Consider the following 24,256-nt stretch of genomic DNA (forward strand, 5'->3'; position numbering starts at 1 on the left):
AAAGTATGATACTTTTTTTTCAACTGAAACCAAACCTTGAAATGAAATAGTTCCGTTCTATGAGGTTGATTTCAATCCCAGCGTGGTGTTACTTAGTAGTAATATTATCACGCAACCTATAGTGTAAATGACAAAAGAATAACATACAACGATTGAATCATATTATCTTACTGAATGGGTGTAGACTATTGCTTTTCTTGACCCTGTGATTGGTCCAGTGTCGCGTCAACTGGTAGGAGTATGCAGCCAAGAAATTCTCCGAGGCCGCCGTTAATATTTCCCTATAATTCTCCGGAGTCAGTCACAGTGGAATGTTATATTTGAGCAATAAATAGAACATGGTATTTGCCTTAGGGCTGACTAATAACTAATTAGCTACTACAAGTAAAAAGCGGAGGTCCCCGTGTCTCCAAATTGGGGTTACCACTTACTGCAAAGGCTCAAAAACGGTAGAGCTCGGCTACGCAGTGCCGAAGTGACTAATGGAAACCCCGTGGGAAAGCTCCCCCCACTGTGGACTTTGGGGTAAAGGCTTCTCTTATATGTTTCCATAGCTCACGTTGCCATGATTTCTATACACCACCATGTCAGAAAAAAGTGAGGTTGACGGGGCTCAACCGCCACTGAACACTATATTGGGCGATAACTCCCCATCCAACAATGAAGGAACTGAACCAAATCTTCCGAAAAAGAGGTTAAATGGTGGCCTGGATGCCTGGCTAAGCGTTCTTGCGGGATTCTGTGTTTTTGTGAATTCTTGGTGAGTGTATCTCATACTAGCTGCCATTTTATAGTACTGACAGTTGTCTTAGGGGCCTCTTGACGACCTATGGCTCCTTTCAGGAGTACTACCAGACTGTGCTTCTACCAGAGGAGACACCCTCGACTATCTCATGGGTTGGCAGTATTCAAGCCACCTTGATCCCGATGGTTGGTCTTGCCACAGGCCCATTAGTCGATGTCGGATATCTACGACCTCTTATTATATCCGGGAGTTTCCTGACTGTCTTTGGAATGATGATGACTAGTCTCGCCACGTCCTACTACCAAGTATGTCCATATCCAGATACCACATAATAACAATATTCGCTAACCGAAACAGGTCCTCCTAGCCCAAGGTTTCTGCGTCGGAATGGGCGGCGGCATCGCCTACATCCCAGCCTTAGTCGTAATCTCCACGAATTTCACCATAAAACGACCCATCGCTATTGGCTGCGCATCAATCGGATCAAGCGTCGGTGCCGTGATCTTTCCAGTGATGTTCCGCCAACTCCAGCCCAAAATCGGTTTCCCGTGGGCAGTCCGCTGCATCGGCTTTATCAGTCTGTTTCTCGCCATCGTCGCTTGCATCATCCTCTGTCGGCATCCGGGTCAAAAGACTCACGCAAGGAGTCTCATTGATTGGAAGGCTTTCCGTGATCTTTCCTTTATGATGTTCTCGCTGTCATTGACCTGTGTCATGCTCGCGTACTACGTCCCGATTTTCTATGTCGCTTCTTACGCGCGCGCAGCTGTGCATACCACGACCAGTTTGAGCTTTTATATGGTTGCCATCGTTAACGGGTCTTCGGTTATTGGTCGTGTTGTGCCGTACCTTCTGGTTGCATATATCAAGCCAATCGGGATTCTGTTATTCGCAGTAGCGGCTTCGGCCATTGCTATGTTCACTTGGATTGCTGCTACCGGTACTGGTGGTTTTATTGTGTGGTCTTGCTACTGGGGAGCTTTAAGTGGTGTCTTAGTCACTGCACCTACGTCTATTGTGGCACATCCAGTGTTCTGTCCGGACTCCACATTCCTAGGGACACGCTTGGGGATGATGTGGGGAATTTCTTCTTTTGGGGCTTTGGCTGGAACGCCTATTGCGGGTGCTCTGGTGAATTTGGATACTGCGGACTTTTTGCGTGCGCAGGTCTTTGCTGGGTGTATGATGGTTGGGGCGGTTTTGTTGCAGCTTTGGCCTGCTTTCAGGGTCATTCGGTATGATCGGGATCATCCGCGCAAATCTTGATCAGTGACTTGGAATATATAACTTATATCAATACTAGAACAGGTGTAATAAACTCGTAGAAAAGCATACGAAGGCGCAACCATGGCTGCATCTACATCATCAGAAGCGCAGAGCTGCTTTTGACAAGTTGAATGGAGTTGCCGCCAAAGTAGCAATACCCGCTTAATTCCGCACCTTCGAATATCAGTCTAGCTCATATATTTTGATTTTCTTGTTGTTTATATACTTTTAATTACGAACTGGAAATCTTGAATCTCGATGCACGTGATTGTGTCCATACAGGCGGCGTTAACTCATCATGACTTCATCTGGGGTTGTGGCAAAAAGGGATGAGGTCAAGATCCAAAAGGTAGATATAAAGTTAAGACCTGTCGATTTGTTTAGTTTAATCCTCATATCAATTGATTGTACACCCTTTGTCGAAAGAGCAACATATTTACATCCCTGTTCTTGTCCCCACGTAAATCGTGAGTATACTGCTACACCAATTTTACTCTTTTCAATGCAAATCACACAACGGAAATCTCAAAATATTTCAAGAATAGTTCACTAACAGCTGTTATTAGCAGCTCCTATCATAGTCAACATCAAAATGCCCCAAGAAGCAGCTTCCAAGGGCGGCAACAGCAGTCGCAACCAACAAACATCCTCCGTCGCTGGAGGCACAAGTGCCCAACCGACACCAGCCAACAATGTAGGTGGCGGCTCTGGCATGGGAGACAAGCTCTGGAACTCAGGCGACGACCAAGGGCCAGGCCATGCAGATGTATGTGATGAACCCTTGATCAACACAGTATCATAGCAAATATTGACTTGATAAATGTTATTAAACTATAGGCAACCGACGCCAGATCAACGATGGGTAGGTTCCTCGGTCTCAATGACCAGAAATCACGCGCCCAGAACAAATATCTTCAGCGAGCAGGCTTGGCCGGCGACACGAATGATCGTGGAGAGCCGACTTGTGCTAGTGAGGATCATTCATTTATGGGTCGTCAGCCTGGTGAGGCGGATACTTTGCCTGGTTGGCATACTATTAGGGATAAGACTGGCTTGTGAGTTTGATCTTGAAGTCATAAATATTGATCGATATCTAACGAGAATTTTGCTAGGAACCTTGGCCCTGGCAGGTAACTGGACATGTAGATGGGTTCCGGATCAGCTTGATTGAATGTTTATGATATTTTATGACATTTGTACATGTATTTTATTTGTAAAATATGCAAGGTATCTCTATATGAAGGTCTTGAATATATAATTTATTATGTTAGAAAGTAACAATCTCAGATTGTAGGAGGGATGCACATAAGACGTGACGCGATGTATAGATTGATTTATCTCATCTATAACTTGGAACCACTGCTAGAATAGTCTGCGTTGACTTTGAGTCCCTTATAGAGAGCTACCTCTAACTCAATCAAAAGGCCAGTAAGAGCTGCATCCCCGGCCGGCATAAGTTGGGTAAAAAGAGCAGCTGTGATCCCTGTCTGACGGTCGATCCACTATCATAGGTTAGAATACAATATCCGATAAAAATCAATTGAATGCCGTGAGATCTCGCAAAAGCAAAGAAAATAATAATATAGCAGGAGGGATCTTACCCAATGCAAGTTAGGCAACCCACTCCAATTAACAGTACCTGCTCGCCGTCGGCCAGGAATGTCCTTCAACGTCATTGTCCCAGCCAAACAATGATCTGCCTGTGTGTGATCATCAAAGCATTTGATTCCAAGAACTCCTCTCATTTGAGAACCCAGAGGCTTTGGCATTGCCATTCGAGACGCCTCACTCAGCTGTGGCTGAAACAGTATATCAATACTAGACTCGGACAATAATGGATAACCACCTCCTAGAAGACTAGATAAGAGTTTCATGTAGTCAGTGGGTGTACTGAATAGCCCAATTCCACCCAAATTGTGTTCAGCCGGTTGGCCAAGAATGATGGGCCCTTGTTTGATGGACTTCTCGCCATGGCCAATACTCAACCGATATCCCATTTCTAATGGTGGAGGTAAAGTGTCGCGATGCAATTCCGGACGAAACGTAGTTGAGTTTGCTCCGAGCTTGGACCAAATATTCTTCTTCATGTATTCTTCAAGGGTACTTTTGGTCACGATTTCAACCTCATGTTGTTTAGAATTAAACCCCCAAAAAATGAAACAATTTAGGGTTACTCACTAATCGTCCAGACCAGTCTATCCCACCACCGTAACCCCATGAAGTTCCCGGTTGAAAGATTAGCGGATGGTTATATCCTTCCTAGTACAATATTCTTATTTAGCTATTCGATCACATTAAGGACACACTTGCTACACCGATAAGGAACAAGGGGAATTTACCAAGCTGCCACAAAATGTGTGGGCTGTTCGACCTCTGGATTTGGACCATTCTTTGAGTAAAGGTGAAGACACATCATAAACGAACCCTGAACTATGACATAGCAAGTCACTTGCAAAGAGACTGTTAGTATGGATTTTGCTCCTGTCATTTGAGAAGCATCAAATTGCATGCTCTGCTTTGTAAACCAACTAGTACGTACCGCAGAGTCAGCCTTTCGCGTAGAGGCTGAAGCCTATTATGATGCAAGACTTGCGAGGCATCTTTATATCGATCATAATATTAGATATCTGTAACAAATGAAGTCATAGCGTGCAATGGACATTTTCGTACCATTGCCATCTATAAAAACCTCGATATCTCTGAGCTCGGGGATGATTTCACGAACATCATCCTCTAAGGAAACAATACCCCGTTCAACCAGCTGCATAACAGCCACTGCTGTTGCAAGCTTGGTCATTGATGCAATCCAGCATAGAGAGTCTTGGCTCGCAACGGATGCATTTTGCGTGTCAAAGGTTGCTTTTCCCGCAGCGTGGTTGTAGATAACCTTCCCTGTAAGAATCTATCAGTATCTCAGGGACGTATTAAGGTCATTATATTGAGAAGAAGCAAGACACCGAGGCCTCTTTGTTGGAGTGGGGGGAAGAGGGGTTTTGGTATACCTGAACGGTCAATAGCAATGAAGACTGCGCCGTGTAGAGACCCCGTCAATGGATCGGTGAATCTTTCAAGAATGTGGTTTAGTTCCTCCATGGTCCTTTGAATCTGTTTCTATTGTACGTGGTTCCAGGTATACGGCCCCAATCTCCCCGCAATATACTTGTGATTCAAGATGCAATAAGGTCTACTTTAGTTTGACAATACAACCGAGGTCTACGATAACCGAGGTTGTCTTTTGGAATTTATTTCCGTAGAATGCACCAACTGTCCCAAATTTGATGATATCACTTGCTATAATCCGCTGCCATATTGTTACCGGCAAATTACGTGGCATACCAAGTTATTACATAGTGCTAAGGTTGCTCCTTTCCAAGGGTTTGACCTATTCAAATATTATAATGTATTTGTTTCAATTATGAGCTACTCGACCTTGGTATCTTTCCCGCGGAATCGATCACGCAAAGCCACCAATTTGCCTAGTAACTTGCCCTTCAAACTCTGGGCTCCAAGGGCTTCAGCCTCAGTCAAGGAGACCACGCGCCGCACTAGAATGTTGAAAACGGTCCCGAAAGCGAGCGCAATGACAGTACTAGTGAGGATAATCACATTGTACGGCATACTGAAATCCGGGGTGGGTAGTTGAAGAAGAAGACTTGTAGAGCGGATATAAACCGGCGCATTGTGGGCCGTGTCCAAGATGCGGATAACTGCAGGTGCAACATTGAATCCGCGGTTGGCATCTGGCGGGTACTCTGTGTACCGCAGAATGGCCTTTTCGAAATCGTATGTGAGGGTGACAGTCGATGCAGCCGGAACAGAGAGCGCAAGTTCCAATTGTGTTCCACGCTCACGGTCAATGGCAGGACGGTAGTAGGTCTCCTTGATGATATCGGAGGCTGGGATCTCGCGTGGGAGTCCGTTGCTCTCTGTGATGGTTGCACGCAAGGTATGAATATATGGCCGCAGGAACCATGGGAGGGACTCGAAGTAAATGAAATCGATGGCGCTGGTGTTGGATGGGTTGCCAAAAATGATGCGCATTCCACCACGCTCCTGGCCGTGACCAACGATAGTTCGCTCGGCGTGAAGAACAGGCTCGTCCAATGGTACTTCCGTGTTCACTGGTTGCTGTGGAATTGAGAGATCAAAGGATGTCGATGGTGCCAACTTGAAGCAGCGCGTGAAACCATCCTCCTTTTTGAATTCTTCGGCTGCCTCAGATATAAAGACCCCCCGTTCGTGAGGAACACGAAGACAGACACTTTGCTCACTAGAGCCATCGGAGTCTGCAAGAGGGCAAACGCCAGTCAGGCTCCGACCAAAGATTTCCGTTAGACTCCAGGCCTTGTCGTTCATCTTTTCCAGCGGGTAACAGGTGTCATCTGCATGGTAAGGTTTGGAGGTGTCACAGACCAACTGGTCATTAGGCACAGGTCGAGGGATTGGGTTGGCTATTACTATGTTAATACTGATGAACATGGTGATCTTAGTAAATGATACGCACATCGAGGCCGCTTTGACCGGTCAATATCCAAGACCATATCCACTGTTTGCTCGATCTGGACCACACATTCTCCCTCCGGAGAACAGACTGGCTGAATATCCACTGACATACTCTGCCATGCTGCATCAAACAACTTATGGCCATCAAATAAGGTGGAAATACCCGCCTTTCCTTTGCATGGAAGCAACTTCAAGAAAGGGGTTAAGTTCTCTGTGCAAACGACCTCGCCGGGGAGGGTTCCATGTAGTAGATGAAGTTCATCGGCCACTGAGTGGTCCCCAGTGGGCTCGAAAGAAACCACAGGCCGAGTGGTGCGTGTCGAATCTACAAAGTTCAACGAGGCGCAGAACAAACCGGAGAGGGATTGAGTCAGGGTGATCCATTTGGCAAAAGCCCTAAGAATGTCAGCATTGCAGGTCCCTCAAATCACCGCCGAGAGAGTAGCACATACTCATCATCGCCTGGCGCATCAATCCATGCCCAAAGCTCCACGCCGGTGCCTCCTTCTTTGCTGCCGTTCCATGGCCGTGGCCCCCAGCTTTCGGCATCCCATCGTCCCGTGGTAAACCGCAGGTGTAGCTCTTTGGTGTGAGCGTGCTGCAGGATCTGACCAAGCGCGCGGGGCAAATATCTAAAGTGCTGTTGGTCGAATGATTGTTGCGATGTATTGCTCCGGAAGTTGAATGATGCTAGGAGGGAGGATTGCGGAAGAGGTTGTAGGAGCAAGTTCTCATGATAATCTGAAGCAATCACCGGCGAGTTCCATAAGGAGAGAAGAAGCGCGACAAAAGGCAAAGAGAGGATCGAGAGGACCGTCATGACTTCATGCTTGCCGGAGCTCGGTCTTCATGTATGCCAATTGACAGGACAGGGGGTTGTTAATCAGGAAAGGATAGGTCTGTGACCTATAGCTCCGGACGGTCAGACTCTGTAGATCAAAGCAAAAATAGCAGCTCAGCATCAAATGCAAAGCGAAACCCCAGAGCTGCGAGAGTTGTCCATCTGGTCTGTTGACTGCGGAGCCTCACCGCCTTCCTTGGCGCCAAAAGCATCAAAAACGAAAGACTTCGCAGTTCGCCTCTAATCAGCCCATTGACAATTCCTCGCCATCTCTCTTTTTAAAGGCCTGGTGCATACGCAATCATCATGGCGGCGGAACAGAGGAAGCTGCTTGAGCAGCTCATGGGAGGTATGTGACTCTTTTTGTGCCCCTCAAAACCAAGCTCCAAACCTCAATATGTCTCCGGATCAAGCTGACAGTGACTCCTCCATTAGCGGACCAACTCATTGGAACTGGCGCCCAGGGTCGCAATTCCCAGCTCTCTATCACAGACGCAAAAGTTTGCCGGTCCTACCTGGCTGGCACTTGCCCGCACGACCTGTTCACCAACACAAAGCAAGACCTCGGCCCTTGCCCGAAGGTTCACAGCGAAGGCTTGAAGGCAGAATACGACGCTGCATCTTCGTCAGAGAAGGCGAAATGGGGCTTTGATTTCGATTATATGCGCGACATGCAGAAGTACATTGACGACTGTGACCGCCGAATCGACAGTGCACAGCGCAGACTCGAAAAGACTCCGGATGAGATTCGGCAAACCAATACCTTGGTGCGTTGCGCCCTTACCTCATTCTCCAGAATCTCTCGGGGTGGTTTAGATTTTACTGACTTATCACAGCTCAAACAAATCGCCGATCTCTCCAACACCATCAACTCCGGCCTTCTCGAAGTCTCCGTCCTAGGCGAGACTGGCTCCGTCTCAATGGCCCTCAGTGAAATGCACAAAGTTCGCACAGCAAAGTTCCAGAAGGAAACCCTTGAACGCGATCTCAAGAACCTCCAAGATACGTCTGGTCCGTCAGGCCACCAAAAGCTTCAAGTCTGCGACGTTTGCGGCGCTTACTTGTCTCGTCTCGACAACGACCGCCGTCTGGCAGATCACTTCTTTGGAAAGATGCACATGGGATACTCCGATATGCGCAAGAACTGCAAGAAGCTCAGCATGGAGCTCAAGGGACGCGCCCCGCCTGTGCGCCACCAAGAAGAAGATGATAACCCTTATACCTCTGGTGGTCGCCCCAACGCCGGCCGTGGTCCTCGCTATGGAGGGGGCGGCGGTGGTGGTTTCAGGCGACGCGGTGGTGGTGGTGGTCATGGAAGATATTGATCCACGTCCCTGATTTGTCCTCCAGGCCTTGGGCTCGGTCCTTTTGCATAGCGCAGGCGTTTTATTTGATTTCGTGGACGATGTTCGGATGGCGATTAGGAGGGTCACAAGACAATATGCTCAATATCCAGATTTTTTTTTTCTTTTTGTACTTGGCCGTGGACCTATTTTACCAGTCCTAAATCAACGAACCTTGTATTACAGCAGAGAAGATCTCCTTTCCTCTCCAGTTCTACGGTCAGATTAAGTGGAAGCTACATGCCCAATCTGAACACATCAATTACATACTTGGGTGATTAAGATAGATGTAGTTAAACATGAATTCCTTTTAGCTGAAACCTGAGGGAAATGATAATGTAGGGCCTAAAAAACTAAACAACATCAAAGACTACGGTAAACTCGGATTCATTTTGAGATAGAACCAGAAGACATGAAAGTCGAAAAACATTCGGTGGTGGGTATTCCACGTCCATAAAGACCCCTTTTCCCAGACTTGAGCCCCGAACACCAGACTACGATTGTGCAGTCTTGCAAACGAATGAAGAAAACTCGAACATGAAGTAAACTGTACAGGACAAATGTGTGACTATCGTAAGCATAACTCTATTGAGGACCCTACTGGGGCACTTGGCCGCCATTCGCTTGGGTCTCGAAAAGAGCTTGCATGAGGGCGTCATAGGATGCTGCGGCAGCGGGTTGGCGAGCCAGGATGTCGCGAACGACATTGAGCTGTGCAATTTCCACGTTTGGTGCGGTCTTCAACAATTGTTGAATGGCAGGGGCATCAGCTTGGGAGCCTAGCACTTGCACCGCGGCGGGCAGGCCGGTCAGCGAGGAGGGCTGCTGAGTCGGGATCTGTCCTGCTTGTGCGGGGTTTTGCTGGCTGAAAGCTGCGTTGTTCGAGTTATATCCAGCGAAATGGGGAGGGGTTTGTGCGATTCCAGCGCTGAATTGCGGCTGCTGGGGAGTTCCCGCTGCGGCTGTGAGAGGGCTCGCGGACACAGGTGGCTCCTGACTGGCTTGGTGGGAGGAAGGCTGCACGGAGGGGGGGTTTGATTCCCCAGTCTTGACGACAAATATGGTGAGAAGCATGCGCTCAGTGATGGGCGCCTCCAGGGAGATATTTTCGAGAAGTTCAATGAACTCCGGCATCTTGGTGGTGCCAACTTCCATGGGGACAATGTAGGTATCTTTGACGGCAGACAACGGATGCTTTCCAATTACACCGTAGCGTTGGCGACTGTGGAAGTAGTCAAAGATCTTGTCGAAACCAGCGCGGTCCTCCGATTGGCTAGGGCGGGTGACTGCAATCACCGAGACATCGGTTGACTTGCTAAATTGCAGACCGCAGAGGTAGTCTGTGGCGCGTTTGATGTCGATACGTCCGTCAACAAACAATGTGGGTGGCGAAAGTTGACTCCATGGGATGCGGCCACTCAAGTCGGCGCCTCCCACATGCTTTGCAGATGACGAGAACTCTCCGATAGGGAACATGGTGACCTTTCCACGCCACACGGTGCCGTCGTCATCGAAGTCCTTTGGTGAATAAGGAGGAGAATCGGGTTCGTCGTCTCGCAAAAGTTGGTCGATCTCGGCGTCTGCTTGAACTCTGCCCCGGGGAACTGACTCGTGAATATTCGCGGCAACTTCGGGGAAGACATGGTCGTGGTGAGCACCTTCGGGTGAGACGCCTCGATGAGGACCATCCGTCTTGGGTCGCTGTCCTTTTGGACTCGTCGGGCTGGTGGCAGTTGGGCTGCCATTCCGATCGCCAGTGACACGACGAGGTCCAGCGGAGAATACAGAGTCGTTGGCGGCGTGGTTCTCGTCTTCGATCAACTCTTCTCCCTTGTGTGTGCGACGGATCCGGGGGCCTTGCTCTTGGACAATGATGTGCTGACGTTCCGCTTCCCGCTTGATCTCGGCGTCTTTCTGCTGCAACTCTTCGCTGGCCATCTCCCCCGACGTCATTTGAGACAACACCTTGGGGGAGAGACTACCTACGAGCAAACGATCTCGTAGAGAAGCATTCTTCTTTACGTTGAACATGATCGACCGCAATTGCGACTTATATGGTTCACTCGGCTCGCCCGAACGTCCGCAGATATTCTCGTACATGGCATCCTCAATGGATAAACCGAGTGACCGTGCAACGTCCTCTGCCGACTGTCCAGCACTCAAGGTAAAGGTTTTGGCCTTTTGGGCCGCAGTAATCTGCTCTACAAATAGCTTGATGAGGGCTGCAGCCACACTCTTGCGAGCAGGCATGAGGTCCTGCAGATTTTCAACAACGGGTGCCTCAGGAGTAGGGTCTGGTTTGACTTGGGGTTTAGTCGACGTTGGGACACCTGCTGTGGTGGACTGGGGTGATACCCTTTGCTGCTTCACCTGTGGACCCTGGAATAAAAGGTTAGCATGTCCAGCGAGAAACTTGTATAGGATGCAAGAACTTACACTCTCTGCCTCGGCACTCTCCTCGAGCTTGCGCTTGTGCGTACTCGACCGCCGAGAATCGGCGTGGCCATTCTTCTCTGGCTCGACTGACGCAGACACGGCGGGTGCAGGAGATTCATGGGGACCAGGCGTAGTAGAGGTTGCGGTACGGACTGGTGTGCCTGCATCTGTCCTGCTCTCACTCAATCTTCCTTTGCGGGCTGCTCCCTTCTTGCCCTTCTTTCGCTTGGACTTCTTCTCCTCGGCTTCCTGGCGACGTTTCTCAGCGACCTGTTCCCAAGGCTTCTCGCCAGCAGCAATCTTGGCGAGCAAGCTCTTGTGGTTCTCCGGCCGACATTGTTCACAGTAGTACTGATCTGGTTCTTGCCCCTTCCCGAATGTCAAACCCATGCAGTCGTTATGTTGCCATGCCGAGCACTGATCGCAGCAGATCATGTCACGCTCGACATCTTCCTCCTCTTCATATTCCCCACAGATGCATCGGATTATCTCCTCCTCTTCTCCTTCTCCCTCGCTAGGACCAGGGGTAGGCTCGGCAGACAATTTCGCGCTCCTCTCCTTGGGGCTCTTGCTTTTTCCTTTCTTGCCGGGGGCATCGGGAGGTAACTCGAGGTTCTTGTGCTGGCCCTTGGTGGCGCGACCGGAGCGTCGTGGTTCATCTGATCTTGCTATTAGCGTCTGGTCAAATAAATGGTTTGCGACACAGCTTGGGGTGGCGTTACCACCCGAAGGTGGTCCGACTGCATTGTCCACAGTGGAGTACGAAAGCTTACCAGCCATGATGATAAATGGTGAATTGAGCGCGTACTACAGCGCTAGCAGGATAAATGTCTCTTCAGTTGTTCACAATCTGGGTGCAGGTTTGCTACCCAGGGCTGACCACAGTCTCTACAGGCTCAAGGCGCTAAAGTAATACAACAAGAAGACGATGAATAGTGTGCCCAAAGTATTACTTGATCAAGAAATGTGATCCAGAACAGGCGCAATATTTTGTGAAATGGACGCGCGGGGGTGAAGAACGCGCCGAAGTGGGTGTCGTGCTGGACTGTTCAATCCCTTGCTGCGCGTCAAATCGTCACTTGGGGCTGGGCGGGGTCGCGTGAAGGTGTTCAAACCTCAATCGCGCACTCTGCAGTGAAGACTGTGAAGTGAGCTTGTCGTTGAAACTAGTGGTGCTGACTTTGTAAACTCTGATGGCAGACGCAGTGATGCAAAGGGAAGAGTGGAGGAAGGAGAGAAGTGAAGCCGTTAGGTGAGAGATCAAGTGGCTTTGCCTCCCGAGATTAGTCATCGTCATGTGATATCACCAGCCACAGGTTCGCGGCTTCGAATCTTGAAGCTTCTCCAGATTCCCCACTTGATCATAGGCTCTTTTATTATTCAAGCCGAGGCTAGTTCGGATTTCAACCCTTCCATCCACTCCTTAGCTACCCTTACAACTCCCCTTTTACCAACTGTTGCTGCACATCCCAGATAATATGACCGACGTGCGATCCCTTCTTCGGAGTGAGCTAGCTTCACGCAAGGGCACATCCCAACCAAATACGACAGGGAATCGGGTCACCAAGAAGCGCAAAGTTGACAGTGGAGATGCTGTGATGCGAAAGAAGCTCCGCGCGGCCGATCTTGATTCTATTCAGTCGACCTCTGGCGCACCAAGCACAGAGCAAACCACCGAAGATGAAGGTGCAGAGCAAGTCGAAGACGTCGCGGGCCCAGTGCCTCCAGTTGACGGGCCTGACGAGATTGTCGAGCCAACACAAGATGCACAAGAAACGATAGCTACGGCGCCATCACAACCCCAGCCTATGGCTGTTGACGAAGATGAATGGGCGGCATTTGAACGGGAGGTCGCCGCACCATCTCGTGTACCACAGGCACCGGCCGCTCTCTCCGCGGAGGCTACGATATCAGCCGCGCCAATCACCGCCGAAGAACTTGCTGCGCAGCAAGCACGAGAGAAGGCTGCTGCCACCAAAAGCCGAGATGCGGAGCTGGAAGGCGAGCGCGAGGATGCCGCGCGGTTTATGGAAGAGGAGTTCGATGAGATGGATCAGCTTGAGGAGCGGGTACGGAAACTCAAGCAAAAGCGCGAGGAGCTGCGCAAAAAACGCGCCGAAGATCAGGCACGGGATGAAGCAATGGGGTCTACATCGGCGGAGCAGGACTCTGCCGAAAGCGAGAACGACGATGACGACGATGACGATGAGGATTGGGATGACTGGCGATTGAAATGATTGCCTTTATGGTGAAATTGAAATTACGATTGGTCTACGCGAAGGGGAGATTGCTGCCCTGGTCTACAATGATACCCTCAGAAATTGAATGGCATTGGCGCCGTGCAAAATTGCCGTTGACTTGTATGATAGACTTTGCCTGTGCTGATTTCCAAAAGTTATGTGTCTAATAGCATCTATTGACTCGGCTTTTGTTCCTCGCCTTCCACCTGGTCAATGTCCATGTAGCTTCGTAGTCCGTCCTTGTTGACTTTCATTGCCTCTTCGATCTCGGCCTCGCCTTCGCGCAGAAGATGCTTGCCACGGATGAGATCTCCACGCTGTCTCCGTTTCTCTTCCTCCACTCGCTTCTCTCGATTGGCCAAGGCCTTTTCACGCTTCTCCCGCTCGTTTCGCTTCCGGTCAAGTTCTGCTTGTTCCTCCGCCGTCATTTGCACCTCTGGCGCTGGAGGCAGGGTAGATATGTACGCCTCGATTAATGGATTGCGCACCTTGGGTGCGAGCCCAATATAGCGAATATCGGTGATGATAACGGTTGGTAGAGCATCCACATTCGAAGACCGATTCAACGCGTGCAAGGGAACCGATTTGAGCAAGGCTGACAGATCAGATTTCCGTGTGCTTTCCGGTTGCTTCAGACGCGAAATGTAGTCCCTATAGAACTTCTCGCGCTCTTTATCCGAAAGCTGAGAGTCCTTCATCTCCGGCTCTTTCCTATACTTGCGCTTGAACTCGGGCCAGTAAAGCTTGGGGGTCGCATGTTCTTGCAGCAATGCTAGGTATTTAATGCGCGGGTCTGACTTTTCCTGCTTCGCCTTTTGGTCCCTGACGTACTGGATACGGTCCCTGGTCCAATTGGAGAATATTTCTCGTCGTGCCTTCATATTTGAGGGTGCTGTGTACCGGGGATCCTCAATGATAAGTCCTTCTTCAATGACATTTTCCCATGTCGTGAACGGGTTTATTTGGAAGTCATCGAGCAAGTCACGGAAGAGGGCTTCGGCATCGGCCTCAGTGAGCGGTAGGCCTTCTGCGCCCTCTTCCCATTCTTCTTCCCCGGCCTCGCCGTATTCCCCGGGATCAAGCCCATATTCTTCACCCATGGCGGCGAGTTGGTATTCCATATCTTCCTCCGTAAACTCTAAAGGTTGGTCCTGGGCGCCCTCGCTTTCAGTTCGTGGGCGCTTGGATGGCTGGCCATCTTCTCCTTCGCTGTCTGTGACCTCAACCTCTTCGTATTCATCATCGTCATCTGCGCCTTGGGCTTCTCCTGTGGCTTCTTGGGGTTCTGCGGGGTCGTCTTGTTTTGAAGGCAGTGTCTCTTTGGCTGGTTCCCCGGGCTCCTCGCCACGTTCTTCCTTTTCCTTCTTCTCACGCTCGAGGCGATCGAATTCAACCACGCCCTTTAAGACCTCCTGGGGAAATTTCCAAAAGCTTTCATTCGTTTCGGGATTGTATACAAATCGCCGCCCAAGCTTGGTCTTAACTAGTAACCACGGCGCGCAGTCGGGTATGGCGTGTTTCTTCTTTGGTCGATCTTCGGGTTCTCTCCGGCGATGGTCATGATAGCCTCTGCCGCCGCGGAACCCTCCGCGGCCACGGAAGTCTTGCCGTTGGTCAAACTGCGCTGACCCTGGGCCAAACCCTGCAGGTCCATAGGGCGTTGAAGAGAATGCAGGTAGCGTCTCAGGGTCATAGGTTGGTTGTGGAAAGTCGGGCGCAGGGGGTGTAGGCTCGGGGGCAGCTTGAGGCCTGGTATATGTCGATTGCTTGGTAGAGGAGTTATAGTAGTACAAATGGCCTAGTCTGGCTGTTAGGCATGTTCAAACTTTTCAAGATGCCTCCAGCGCAAAACTCACCTGTGGGAGCTCGATGCTCTGTCCACCCTGGGGGCAAAGGTGGAGGAGCGGTGTATGTTGACTTAAGCATGGCGATTCCAATGGATTAATTGAGAAAAGAGCCACAGCGCAAATTCCCTCAGTCGTTGCAGGTCAAAGTGGTGAAATCGTCACAACGAAGCTTTGGTGCGGTGAAGTGGTCCGAGCTTGGATGACAGAGGACGCGCCAGGGCGAGTTGCCTGGAGCTTCTACGGTCTTCACCACCAACCTCCATCATCTCGATCGTCCCCCACCCTTAGTCTTTTCCCTTTCCAGTTTTTGTTGCTTCCTATTCCCCATTCACGATGTCTCGGAGATACGATTCCCGGGTTTGTTCACACCGTCATTCCATTTGTGCAGCTCCGGCTAACCTATGACGCTGCTGGAAAGACCACCATCTTTTCCCCAGAGGGTCGACTTTACCAAGTCGAATATGCGCTTGAGGCTATCTCTCACGCCGGTACAGCCCTTGGTATCCTAGCCAAGGATGGAATTGTCCTCGCTGCTGAGAGGAAGGTGACCAGCAAGCTGCTGGAGCAGGATACCTCCGCTGAGAAGCTCTACACAATCAACGAGTACAGCGCCGTCACTTCTGGTCCATCTTGGGCCTATGATTGCTTGAATATGAATGGAAGCTAACCATTTCCAGTAACATGATTTGCGCCGTTGCCGGTATGAACGCAGATGCCAACATCCTGATCAACTACGCTCGTCAGAACGCCCAACGCTATCTCCTTACGTACAACGAAGATATTCCCTGTGAACAGCTTGTCCGCCGACTGTGCGATCTGAAGCAAGGATATACCCAACATGGTGGTCTCCGTCCGTTCGGTGTCTCCTTCATCTACGCTGGATACGACCACCTTCGCCAGTTCCAGCTGTACCAGAGCAACCCCAGTGGAAACTACGGAGGCTGGAAGGCAACGAGTGTTGGTGCAAACAATGCAAGCGCACAGAGTCTCCTTAAGCAAGATTACAAGGAGGATTGCGATCTGAAGGAGGCCTGTGCTATGGCTGTCAAGGTGCTTAGCAAGACTATGGACTCGACGAAGCTGAGCAGTGAGAAGAGTGAGTTAATAAAATATCTTTCTTGTGTACCATTTACCGCCTGACTTCATTCTAACCTGTTTGCCAGTCGAGTTCGCAACGGTGGGCAAGACCAAGGATGGCAAGATCTACCATCACCTATGGACTGCGGACGAGATCGATGCTCTTCTGCGGGAACAAGGGTTGGCCAAGGTCGATGATGAGCCCGAGGCTGGCGACATAAAATAGATTAAACCCTCATGCTCTTTTCCGTTTCAGATACTCGAATCCAATACTTTTGACTACAATCATCAAGTTTTCAATTTTGAATGGTCTTGTCCAAACAATACCTCAATCTGGTCTTGCTTATGCTGCATCTGGTGTTGTTCGCTCGTGACGTGGCATGCACAACGGCCCAGTCTCCAGGGCTGTCTGTTCAATTCTGCCTCCCAATTTGACGATGTTTGCTAGTCTGAATAGATGTGGATGCGCCTGAAGGTCTGCAGGTTCCCTAGTCTTCACAAATAAATCCTCCGAGCCCAACTAGTACCATATGTCTCCCCGCCCCCATTTTTCGTCAGAAAAAGCCCACTATTTTCGCAGTAAACAAAAGGAGACGATATTGCTATCATGTTATCTTCAAAGACTCCGATCAACTCATTTATTGAAGCTCACAAGTTCTTATGAAGGAAGTGGAACCCTGCGAGCGACTACATATTCCCGCTTGCAACCAACAACCTCGCCCCGTCTTTCCGGCAAGACAACCATTGCCACCTTCTTCCGACATCTCCAAATCTTTCAGAGTTTACACTTGGGCAGCTTTTGTGGCAGGTATGATTCCCCAAGATAATTATATAAGCACACCGCATGCTATCACGTGCGGGGATGAGATGAGGGGCATTCCGTTTCACGCTGTATATGTGTCCCTCTTACACAATTGCATCATTCTGGCTCCTGTCGGCTTTGAATGGTCCTCATTTGATTTAACAAAAGTCAATGGCTTTCCTGTCTGGCTGCAGCAGGTGCTACTCTTCACCCTGTGAGACTCGACCCGTCTCGATATGTCTCAGCGAACCGCTCACCCAGGGAAAAGACGGCGCTTATGGCATGACTAGTCGCTATTGACATTACTTGGGAGCTTGACAGCCTATGAACCGAAAGCAATATGGAAACCGAACCAATTATATTTCTCGTCAATCTTTTCGTGAGCGATGTGGTTCTCACATCACCTTGCAGAAACTCGATTGGGACTTGATGTCACAAACAAAAATGATGAAACATGAAACACGCTGCAACTCCACCCAAGGAAATGGTTACAGGCAAAGGCAAACGACATGAAAATTGGAGACAAAAGTTCCGAAACTAATGAATACAGGCCGCTATTCGCCTGTCCAAAAGAAAGAGAAAAATAAAAAGAATGAAAGGGACACCACTGGCTATGCGCCCCCAAGCCAATCCTATCTGAGCAGAGTGCTCCTTCGGTCATCCCGTTCCCGTTGCAGGGTGCGGATCTCTTTCTCTAGGTCCATGATCATTTTGTGAGACCGATCCATCGAGGCTACCAGGGTGGCACCCTCTCGTTTCCACCGGTCTAAACGTTCGACCTCGGCGCTTCGTCGTCGATATTTGGTCTCGATTTTCTCGCAGAGCCGGCAGTTACTCTTCTCATTTTCGGTCATGTTGACAAGTCTCATACCGCACGTTTCGCCAGTGCGGTACTCATAGTTGCATCGGTGAGCAAAGCTGGTCCAGCTCCAGTCTCCGCAGGCAAATCTCTTTTGATTGTAGAAGCACATGCCTATCAGATCTGTTAGTGTTGCTCAATCTGCAGGTGCCGCACAACTCACTTGCTCACGATTCCCCGTTTTTGTTTCAGCTTGAATATCGGTTCGCTATTGGTTGCACCTGACTTTGCGGCACACTTGACCAATTTGATAGGTTGACCTTTGCCTGGTTTCCTGAAGGGTCTAGGAAACCTCGAAGAAGTTGAAACAAAAATTGAATCGAAGCTTTCTTGTGAGGAATATCTATTGGTCTGGCTTGCAGAATTCAGACTTGATTTATGAAACTGAAGAGATGATTGAGAATTTGAGGGTATCCTTGGGGACTTGACTGGCCTATTTATGTTTCGTATGAGAGTCTCTTATGCCACAGTCCCGATCATCTCCAATGTTTGTGTCGTCGCGCTATTGATCGACGGTTACCAGTGCCCGATGGCTTATCATCCGTGGGTTCCAGTCCATGGAAATCCACACAACCTGCCTGACTGTGGATCCGGTTGGCTGTGAGCAGTTCTCCGCGTTGTGGAGACGGTATGATGACCATAGTATATCGAATGGAGCCACCATGGACAACCGGTTGCTTCAAGAATGCATGCAACCTTTAGCCGTGGCGATTTTCTCTTACTGCGGATGGTCAATGGGTGAAAAATCCCTCAACGCATGGCTGTCAATCCTCCAGTTTCCAGATTCGACTACTGCAACCATGCTGTCGCCAGCTACGTCTCCCCGCTTTCATGTGCAGGCTGTTCGCATGGACACACACTCCTGTGATGCTATTGCGTTTTACATTGCTGCTCTTGCATGGCCGATTTGGTCTCGTCACTTGCCAGATGTCGTACTGATGCAATGATCAGGCTTTCGCTTCCAGAGATGACTATGTCCTCATGCAAGAGAAACGCTACTGCCTTCCCGAATGTGATGGGTCTCTGCACACCCCTGTGACTCCACCACTATGGGATGTTCTATCTTGAAGCATTTTTTCGACGGCTGAAATTATTGATTGGCTCAACATGCCAATTATCATGAGCTTTGACACGGGATTCTGACCGAACGCCATGTTATATCCACAGGAGTGTCTATCCGATATTACCGTCTGTGTGATTGCATATGCATGCACATCCCGACTTATGGCCTGCCGTTGCTCCTCATGGCTCTGACGCTTCCTGCATTTGGGCCAATATGGACATCGGCCTTGGGTCTCAGCATGTGGTTGCAACCATCATTCCCCAGTCGTCTTGCGTTATTCCTGCCGAGCCTTACTCCCAGGGATATCGAAATCAAACTTGGTTCTTGTTCCACGCCTGCCGCACCTTCCCGCTCAGTGACTATCAGCCAATAGTTCCGACCTGAGTGGCAATGCCTGCCTCGTTGAGGCTCTATCATTGGCACCCTGGTTCGGGACACGGGCCATTGAATTGAATTTTACTTGTGCTCGTCCCGAAAACCAGGGATGCAGGCCAAATAGATCCATTGTCGTTCAGCTGATCTCTCACGCCTGCAAAGAGGGATCCGGCATTTGCCCCGCTCATGTGTGTGTTCATCATCATCCACTTGCTTCTTTGAGTGGAAATGATAGGACCGGATTGCTGTACGGCGCTCGCCGCAGACACGAACCGTGACACCTTCCACATATTGCTGAACCACATGCAGCTGCACCAAAGCTCGGAGACTCTGACGTGGCACGTTGCTTCTGGTTCAATTTGCAGATTCTTGGTAGGGAGGGCTGGCTGCTAGACTGTGGGTCGCCGTTTGGGGATTCGATGAAAGCCTCCACTCGGTGGTTCCAGATTGCTATTCTCATCATTGACTATGACGGAAGATGACCGGTTTTCGGGATATGATGGAAGATCCTGCAGATTTCTCTGCGTTGCCGCCTTTCCGCATTACCGCAATCTCCCCGGGGAGGTGGGACTTCCTTTTGGGGAATTTCCATCAACACGGCACGCGATCGTCGGTGACTGCTAGCGAGATTACGCCCAAACACTTGTACCAAGGGGATACCCTAGGAAGGTGATCCATGACAGGCATGTTGAGTTGGCAACTGACATCCCTGAATGATGGCGAACCGCCGCAAAAGGCCTGTCATACTCGGTGGATCAATCCTTTGCTGCGGCGACTTGGGTGCATCCAGCCCAGAAAAATTCTCGAATCAACTTCTGAACCCCCCCTGCCTTTTTGCCTCTCGTTCCGTCTTACCACCGAAAGTTCCTCATACATCGTTAGTGTACCAGTCTTTCGTTCTGGCAAGGGTCAGGCCGAGTATGTGGACAAAAGCATGGTTTTTTGATTTCTGCCCAACAAGCGAAGTTGCCGGGTGAATTAGCAGAGCAATTTTGACCGGGTTAGGCCGTTGTAGGCCAAATTTACGTACCTTGAACCTTGAGCCTCCGTGCTACAACGTTGGAATTGAATTCCAGGGCCCGCATACAGGCTCCCACTGCGCCGGGCTCCTGTGATCCCGTGATCTCAAAGCGAACGGAGGCTCCCGCACCCTCCACACGCCCTGCTTTTGACGGGCGACAAATGGATACTGGTAACCCTACCTTTGGGGCTCGAGAGGGAAAATGCCACCGCCTGCATTTTCCGTCAGCGCACGGGGATTGGTCTGGCCATGGGCTTATCCTGACTCGCAGCCGGGCACATTGTCCAATGACAGGTGCTGTCTGGGATGCCGGTCATATGCAACTAACGAGACATTTCCCCACCCGTCCTGTACTAGGGGCACGCTGTGCATCTCACAGCACTTGCGTTCAGCGAGGCCGAGGCCTTCTGCTTATTGGTAGATCGTGACTCTCTCGACGCGGGCCCTCGCATTCGCATAGTGCCAGGCGCAGTTCGTTCCACCGTGTCTGGGTATGATGATCTTCTACTCCACTTGTGGCATATGTCGTGTACACAGTAGCCCCGATCTAAGGGCGTTCCGATTACTATTTTATCGTTTTTTTCATTGTATTTTCTCGTATCCCGAGAATCACGCACTGATACAGACAGACCTTGCCACCACCCACGCTCTCACTCCGTAACAGTTAGGCGAGTACACAGTCCCCATAGACCGCTGTACGGTCTTTGCCAGGGTATGGCTAAAGCAAATTGAACTCTAATCTAGCCACGGCCTGTCATCGCTGCCCAAGACCACCGAGCGAGGAGCAAGCCCACGTTCGAAAGCGCCGTTGAACACCATTTAACGTAATGATATATTGCTGAACCAGAGCTAGCCGGAATTGAATATTTAAATGGCCCCCTCAAACGGACATGATAAAGCAATTTTCCCTCGCCAGACTACTTCGCTAGTTCGGCTGTGCTTTTGTTCCTCTTTTCATCTCTTCTTTCATCCCATTTTGCTTATTCTGTGAGAAAAGATATACCGAGCAACAAAATCACCCAAAGTCTTAGGTCTCTCTAAAAGAGGCACGTCTTTTGATGTACTTTAATGTACCATAAGTGAGTTGACTTAGGGCAAGCTTATTACCGGATTAGGCTAGCACCACAATTCGTAGATGACGTCAACATGACCACAAGGTCCAAAGAACTGGGAAGAACAAGAATAATGCCAGCTTTAAATGTTCAACTTGCACTGGGCTTTCCTCGGTAGAATATCTCTCGAATCAATTGTTGCCCATTACATCCATTCCACCTCAGTATAGAGCCCACCGTCTATAATACCTCAACCACCCTAAACAGCAGCTCAACCCCTCACCTATCTGCATCTAAACCATCCAAAATGTGGAAATCCGTCATTTCAATCAGTCAACAAGCCTCCCGAGCAACCCGCTCCCAATTCTCAACAACCGTCCCAGCCCTCGTCACACCAACAGCAGCCAAAGCCCCCTTCAGCACGACTCCCCGCCCCCAAAAGTCAAAATACCAAGGCCTTCAAGATCGCGAATCACTGAGCCCAGAGCGTTCAGAAACCACCAAGTCAGGCACGGATGCCGAAGTCGCCGAGCACCCAGCCGCATTCGATCCGTCCAACACAGCACCGGAGAGCGAACTTGCAGCTACAGCGGAGGAGAGCAGGAAGGAAGGCGAGTCGGACAGCCCTCTAGACGTGAGTGCGGCCAATAAGGATGTCAGTGCTTGGAGACACCCAACTGAAGGTGGCCCAGCGCGCAACCAGGACCGCGAGTCTAGTGCTCGGAGGACTCCCAAAAAGAACAGGAGCGTTCATGTCAAGGAGGACGGGACTCACGTTTCTTATAAGGACTGAGTTTTTGTATTATAATTCATGTGATACAGGAAATCAAGCCTGGATTTGGACTATAACTTGTGGTGATCTACCCTCCACTGGAGAATGACATGAGAATGATAGACTTTGGATGCATGGTGGGATATAATGGGCAAATGCTTGCGTGGAATAAGACCTCAAAATGTGAGAACGTTTACATCACACTTGCAAGTGTGGCCGAGTTGGTTAAGGCGCCAGATTCAAGCATCCACACTTGATATCCGTCAACGGAAATCCTGGTAACGAAAGTTGCATGGGTTCGAATCCCATCGCTTGCAATTCTTTTTTTATTTTGTTTTCCTTCCAACAATCAATCACTGATCTATCTATCCATCCGTCGATGGTGCTTATTTTTCGTCTCGAATTTTACTGTCCGCTCATGTTGTCTTTGTTACGGAAAATGAATCAATCCACATAAAAACCCCCAACTATGGAGATTACTTAGCTGGGCTAAAATTATGAATATTTTTACATCTTTACGCTTTTGCACAATGATATCCGACATTTGGCTTACTATATTTTCATCTACGTCCTTCTTGCATACTCCAAAGTTCGTTGTCAGATCACTTTATTTTGGAATACTTACGATAAAAAATGCCATGCGATAGATTGACAGCGTAGAGGACAACAGATAGAAGGAAACCAGACACTAGATTCGGAAACTATTGCATTTACTTTCAGTCCCCTATAAATAACTATATATACACCCCATGACGGCAGTCTCAGTGGCTAGCAAGCAACTGTATAGGCACCTCACCACGAATCCTTCTCCTCTGATTGTGCTGAGGCGAAGCGCGCCACCGATGACAACGATTCCAGTAACGAGGTCTATGTGAGCCACATCTACAGCCCCGAGGATGAGGCTAGACTGTGGAAGGATTCGCTGGAGATGGTTAGCTTTTCAGATGGGTGAAGTTGCACCGTGAGCTTGAGCAGAGGAACGATATCTAATTGAGTTTTCTCATTGCAATTTGCGTCCAATGTACATATCCAAGTAATCAATGCAATGACAACGTAATATCATGTGTGCTCGAAACATAAACATTATTTATAGACATTTCTCGTTCAGTAAGACGGAGCCATTCAAGACGAACCATCCTTGCCGTACTTGATAATATCACTGCCAGCCAAGATCCAGACCTTCTCGCTGCCAGCAGGAACATCACCCTCGAGTGCCTTAAGGCCAGCATTAACAGCAGCCTTACCAATAACATCGGACTCCTGGGCCCAGCCATCCTTCAATCCAGAATGCAGCTTACCAGCCCAGCTAGCAACAAACCGAATGCCAGCCTCGAGAGGACGACTTTCTTCGCGGGTACCAGCAATCAGACCAGGGCGCAGGATTACCGTACGCTCAAAGCCAAGCGCCTTAACATCCTCCTCAATCTCACCCTTCATACGGGAGTAGGCGATATTGGAGTCCTTGCTGGCGCCACTGGATGAGACCAAAACGTAGACCTTGGTACCAGCCTCTCGCGCGGCCTTGGCTAGTTCGACATTCAAACCATGCTCGATCTTGTACTGGTTCTCAAATCCACCTGCAGCTGCTTTGGTGGTTCCGAAAGAGGAAATGAAGATATCCGGAGTCGGGGTGAGGGTGGAGAGCTGGTTAGCCCAGGTTGCGGTGTCGCCGGAGATGAAGGTGGTGAGTTTGGCATGCGGCGCATTAGAAGCGGCTTGCGGGGTTCGGCGGGAGATGGTGTCCACGCGTGTTACGGAGGGATTGGTGATCAGGCTGGTGAGGATATGGGAACCCTGTGGATTATCCGATTTAGGTCTATTTGGATGGAGGGTTTTATGGATAACTTCATGGTCAGGGACGAGAATGCTGCAAAAATTCCTGACTTACCACCATTCCCGTACAACCGATCAGTGCCACATTTGCCATTTTTTCGCGAAGAAGTTTGTACAGTGTAGGAGTTGTAAATGTTGCGGACGAGAGGTGCGACGCGCGCTCTTTCATCATCGGGACACT

General features: G+C 49.7%; 12 protein-coding genes across 12 annotated transcripts; 6 read left to right on the forward strand and 6 right to left on the reverse strand.

The window, feature by feature from the left end:
• Positions 1–584: 584 nt before the first annotated feature.
• PENARI_c013G03851 (uncharacterized protein) lies at positions 585–3,070 on the forward strand (the record flags this gene model as incomplete). Its single annotated transcript, XM_022633177.1, has 5 exons — positions 585–760; positions 813–1,050; positions 1,103–1,925; positions 2,578–2,777; positions 2,849–3,070. 5 exons carry the CDS (start codon positions 585–587, stop codon positions 3,068–3,070), a joined length of 1,659 nt encoding a protein of 552 aa, XP_022487021.1.
• Positions 3,071–3,354: 284 nt separating this feature from the next.
• Positions 3,355–3,687, reverse strand: PENARI_c013G01064 (uncharacterized protein; the record flags this gene model as incomplete). Its single annotated transcript, XM_022633113.1, has 3 exons — positions 3,355–3,360; positions 3,418–3,513; positions 3,613–3,687. 3 exons carry the CDS (start codon positions 3,685–3,687, stop codon positions 3,355–3,357), a joined length of 177 nt encoding a protein of 58 aa, XP_022486777.1.
• Positions 3,688–5,431: 1,744 nt separating this feature from the next.
• gpi16 (GPI-anchored transamidase subunit GPI16) lies at positions 5,432–7,334 on the reverse strand (the record flags this gene model as incomplete). The annotated part of the gene is made up of 3 exons (XM_022633320.1): positions 5,432–6,462; positions 6,516–6,910; positions 6,967–7,334. 3 exons carry the CDS (start codon positions 7,332–7,334, stop codon positions 5,432–5,434), a joined length of 1,794 nt encoding a protein of 597 aa, XP_022486905.1.
• A 327-nt stretch (positions 7,335–7,661) lies between these two features.
• PENARI_c013G12545 (LUC7 domain-containing protein) lies at positions 7,662–8,680 on the forward strand (the record flags this gene model as incomplete). Its single annotated transcript, XM_022633388.1, has 3 exons — positions 7,662–7,704; positions 7,791–8,122; positions 8,192–8,680. The coding sequence occupies 3 exons, from the start codon at positions 7,662–7,664 to the stop codon at positions 8,678–8,680; spliced, it is 864 nt and encodes a 287-aa protein (XP_022486916.1).
• Positions 8,681–9,295: 615 nt separating this feature from the next.
• Positions 9,296–11,914, reverse strand: PENARI_c013G00105 (uncharacterized protein; the record flags this gene model as incomplete). Its single annotated transcript, XM_022633088.1, has 2 exons — positions 9,296–11,077; positions 11,135–11,914. 2 exons carry the CDS (start codon positions 11,912–11,914, stop codon positions 9,296–9,298), a joined length of 2,562 nt encoding a protein of 853 aa, XP_022486788.1.
• A 698-nt stretch (positions 11,915–12,612) lies between these two features.
• Positions 12,613–13,371, forward strand: PENARI_c013G05095 (uncharacterized protein; the record flags this gene model as incomplete). The annotated part of the gene is made up of 1 exon (XM_022633204.1): positions 12,613–13,371. The coding sequence occupies one exon, from the start codon at positions 12,613–12,615 to the stop codon at positions 13,369–13,371; it is 759 nt and encodes a 252-aa protein (XP_022486936.1).
• A 176-nt stretch (positions 13,372–13,547) lies between these two features.
• On the reverse strand, positions 13,548–15,300 carry PENARI_c013G06351 (uncharacterized protein; the record flags this gene model as incomplete). Its single annotated transcript, XM_022633237.1, has 2 exons — positions 13,548–15,172; positions 15,231–15,300. 2 exons carry the CDS (start codon positions 15,298–15,300, stop codon positions 13,548–13,550), a joined length of 1,695 nt encoding a protein of 564 aa, XP_022487011.1.
• Positions 15,301–15,554: 254 nt separating this feature from the next.
• On the forward strand, positions 15,555–16,524 carry pre9 (proteasome core particle subunit alpha 3; the record flags this gene model as incomplete). Its single annotated transcript, XM_022633121.1, has 4 exons — positions 15,555–15,578; positions 15,640–15,824; positions 15,899–16,317; positions 16,385–16,524. The coding sequence occupies 4 exons, from the start codon at positions 15,555–15,557 to the stop codon at positions 16,522–16,524; spliced, it is 768 nt and encodes a 255-aa protein (XP_022487028.1).
• Positions 16,525–17,732: 1,208 nt separating this feature from the next.
• Positions 17,733–18,600, reverse strand: PENARI_c013G11480 (uncharacterized protein; the record flags this gene model as incomplete). Its single annotated transcript, XM_022633363.1, has 2 exons — positions 17,733–18,073; positions 18,480–18,600. The coding sequence occupies 2 exons, from the start codon at positions 18,598–18,600 to the stop codon at positions 17,733–17,735; spliced, it is 462 nt and encodes a 153-aa protein (XP_022486953.1).
• A 21-nt stretch (positions 18,601–18,621) lies between these two features.
• PENARI_c013G00164 (uncharacterized protein) lies at positions 18,622–19,027 on the forward strand (the record flags this gene model as incomplete). The annotated part of the gene is made up of 2 exons (XM_022633091.1): positions 18,622–18,801; positions 18,911–19,027. 2 exons carry the CDS (start codon positions 18,622–18,624, stop codon positions 19,025–19,027), a joined length of 297 nt encoding a protein of 98 aa, XP_022486800.1.
• A 2,750-nt stretch (positions 19,028–21,777) lies between these two features.
• Positions 21,778–22,263, forward strand: PENARI_c013G06652 (uncharacterized protein; the record flags this gene model as incomplete). The annotated part of the gene is made up of 1 exon (XM_022633243.1): positions 21,778–22,263. One exon carries the CDS (start codon positions 21,778–21,780, stop codon positions 22,261–22,263), a length of 486 nt encoding a protein of 161 aa, XP_022486892.1.
• Positions 22,264–23,144: 881 nt separating this feature from the next.
• PENARI_c013G03882 (uncharacterized protein) lies at positions 23,145–24,169 on the reverse strand (the record flags this gene model as incomplete). Its single annotated transcript, XM_022633178.1, has 3 exons — positions 23,145–23,149; positions 23,376–24,036; positions 24,131–24,169. The coding sequence occupies 3 exons, from the start codon at positions 24,167–24,169 to the stop codon at positions 23,145–23,147; spliced, it is 705 nt and encodes a 234-aa protein (XP_022486897.1).
• Between the last annotated feature and the right edge of the window lie 87 nt (positions 24,170–24,256).

This window comes from Penicillium arizonense (assembly GCF_001773325.1).
Source record: "Penicillium arizonense strain CBS 141311 chromosome Unknown PENARI_contig013, whole genome shotgun sequence".
NCBI lineage: Eukaryota > Fungi > Ascomycota > Eurotiomycetes > Eurotiales > Aspergillaceae > Penicillium > Penicillium arizonense.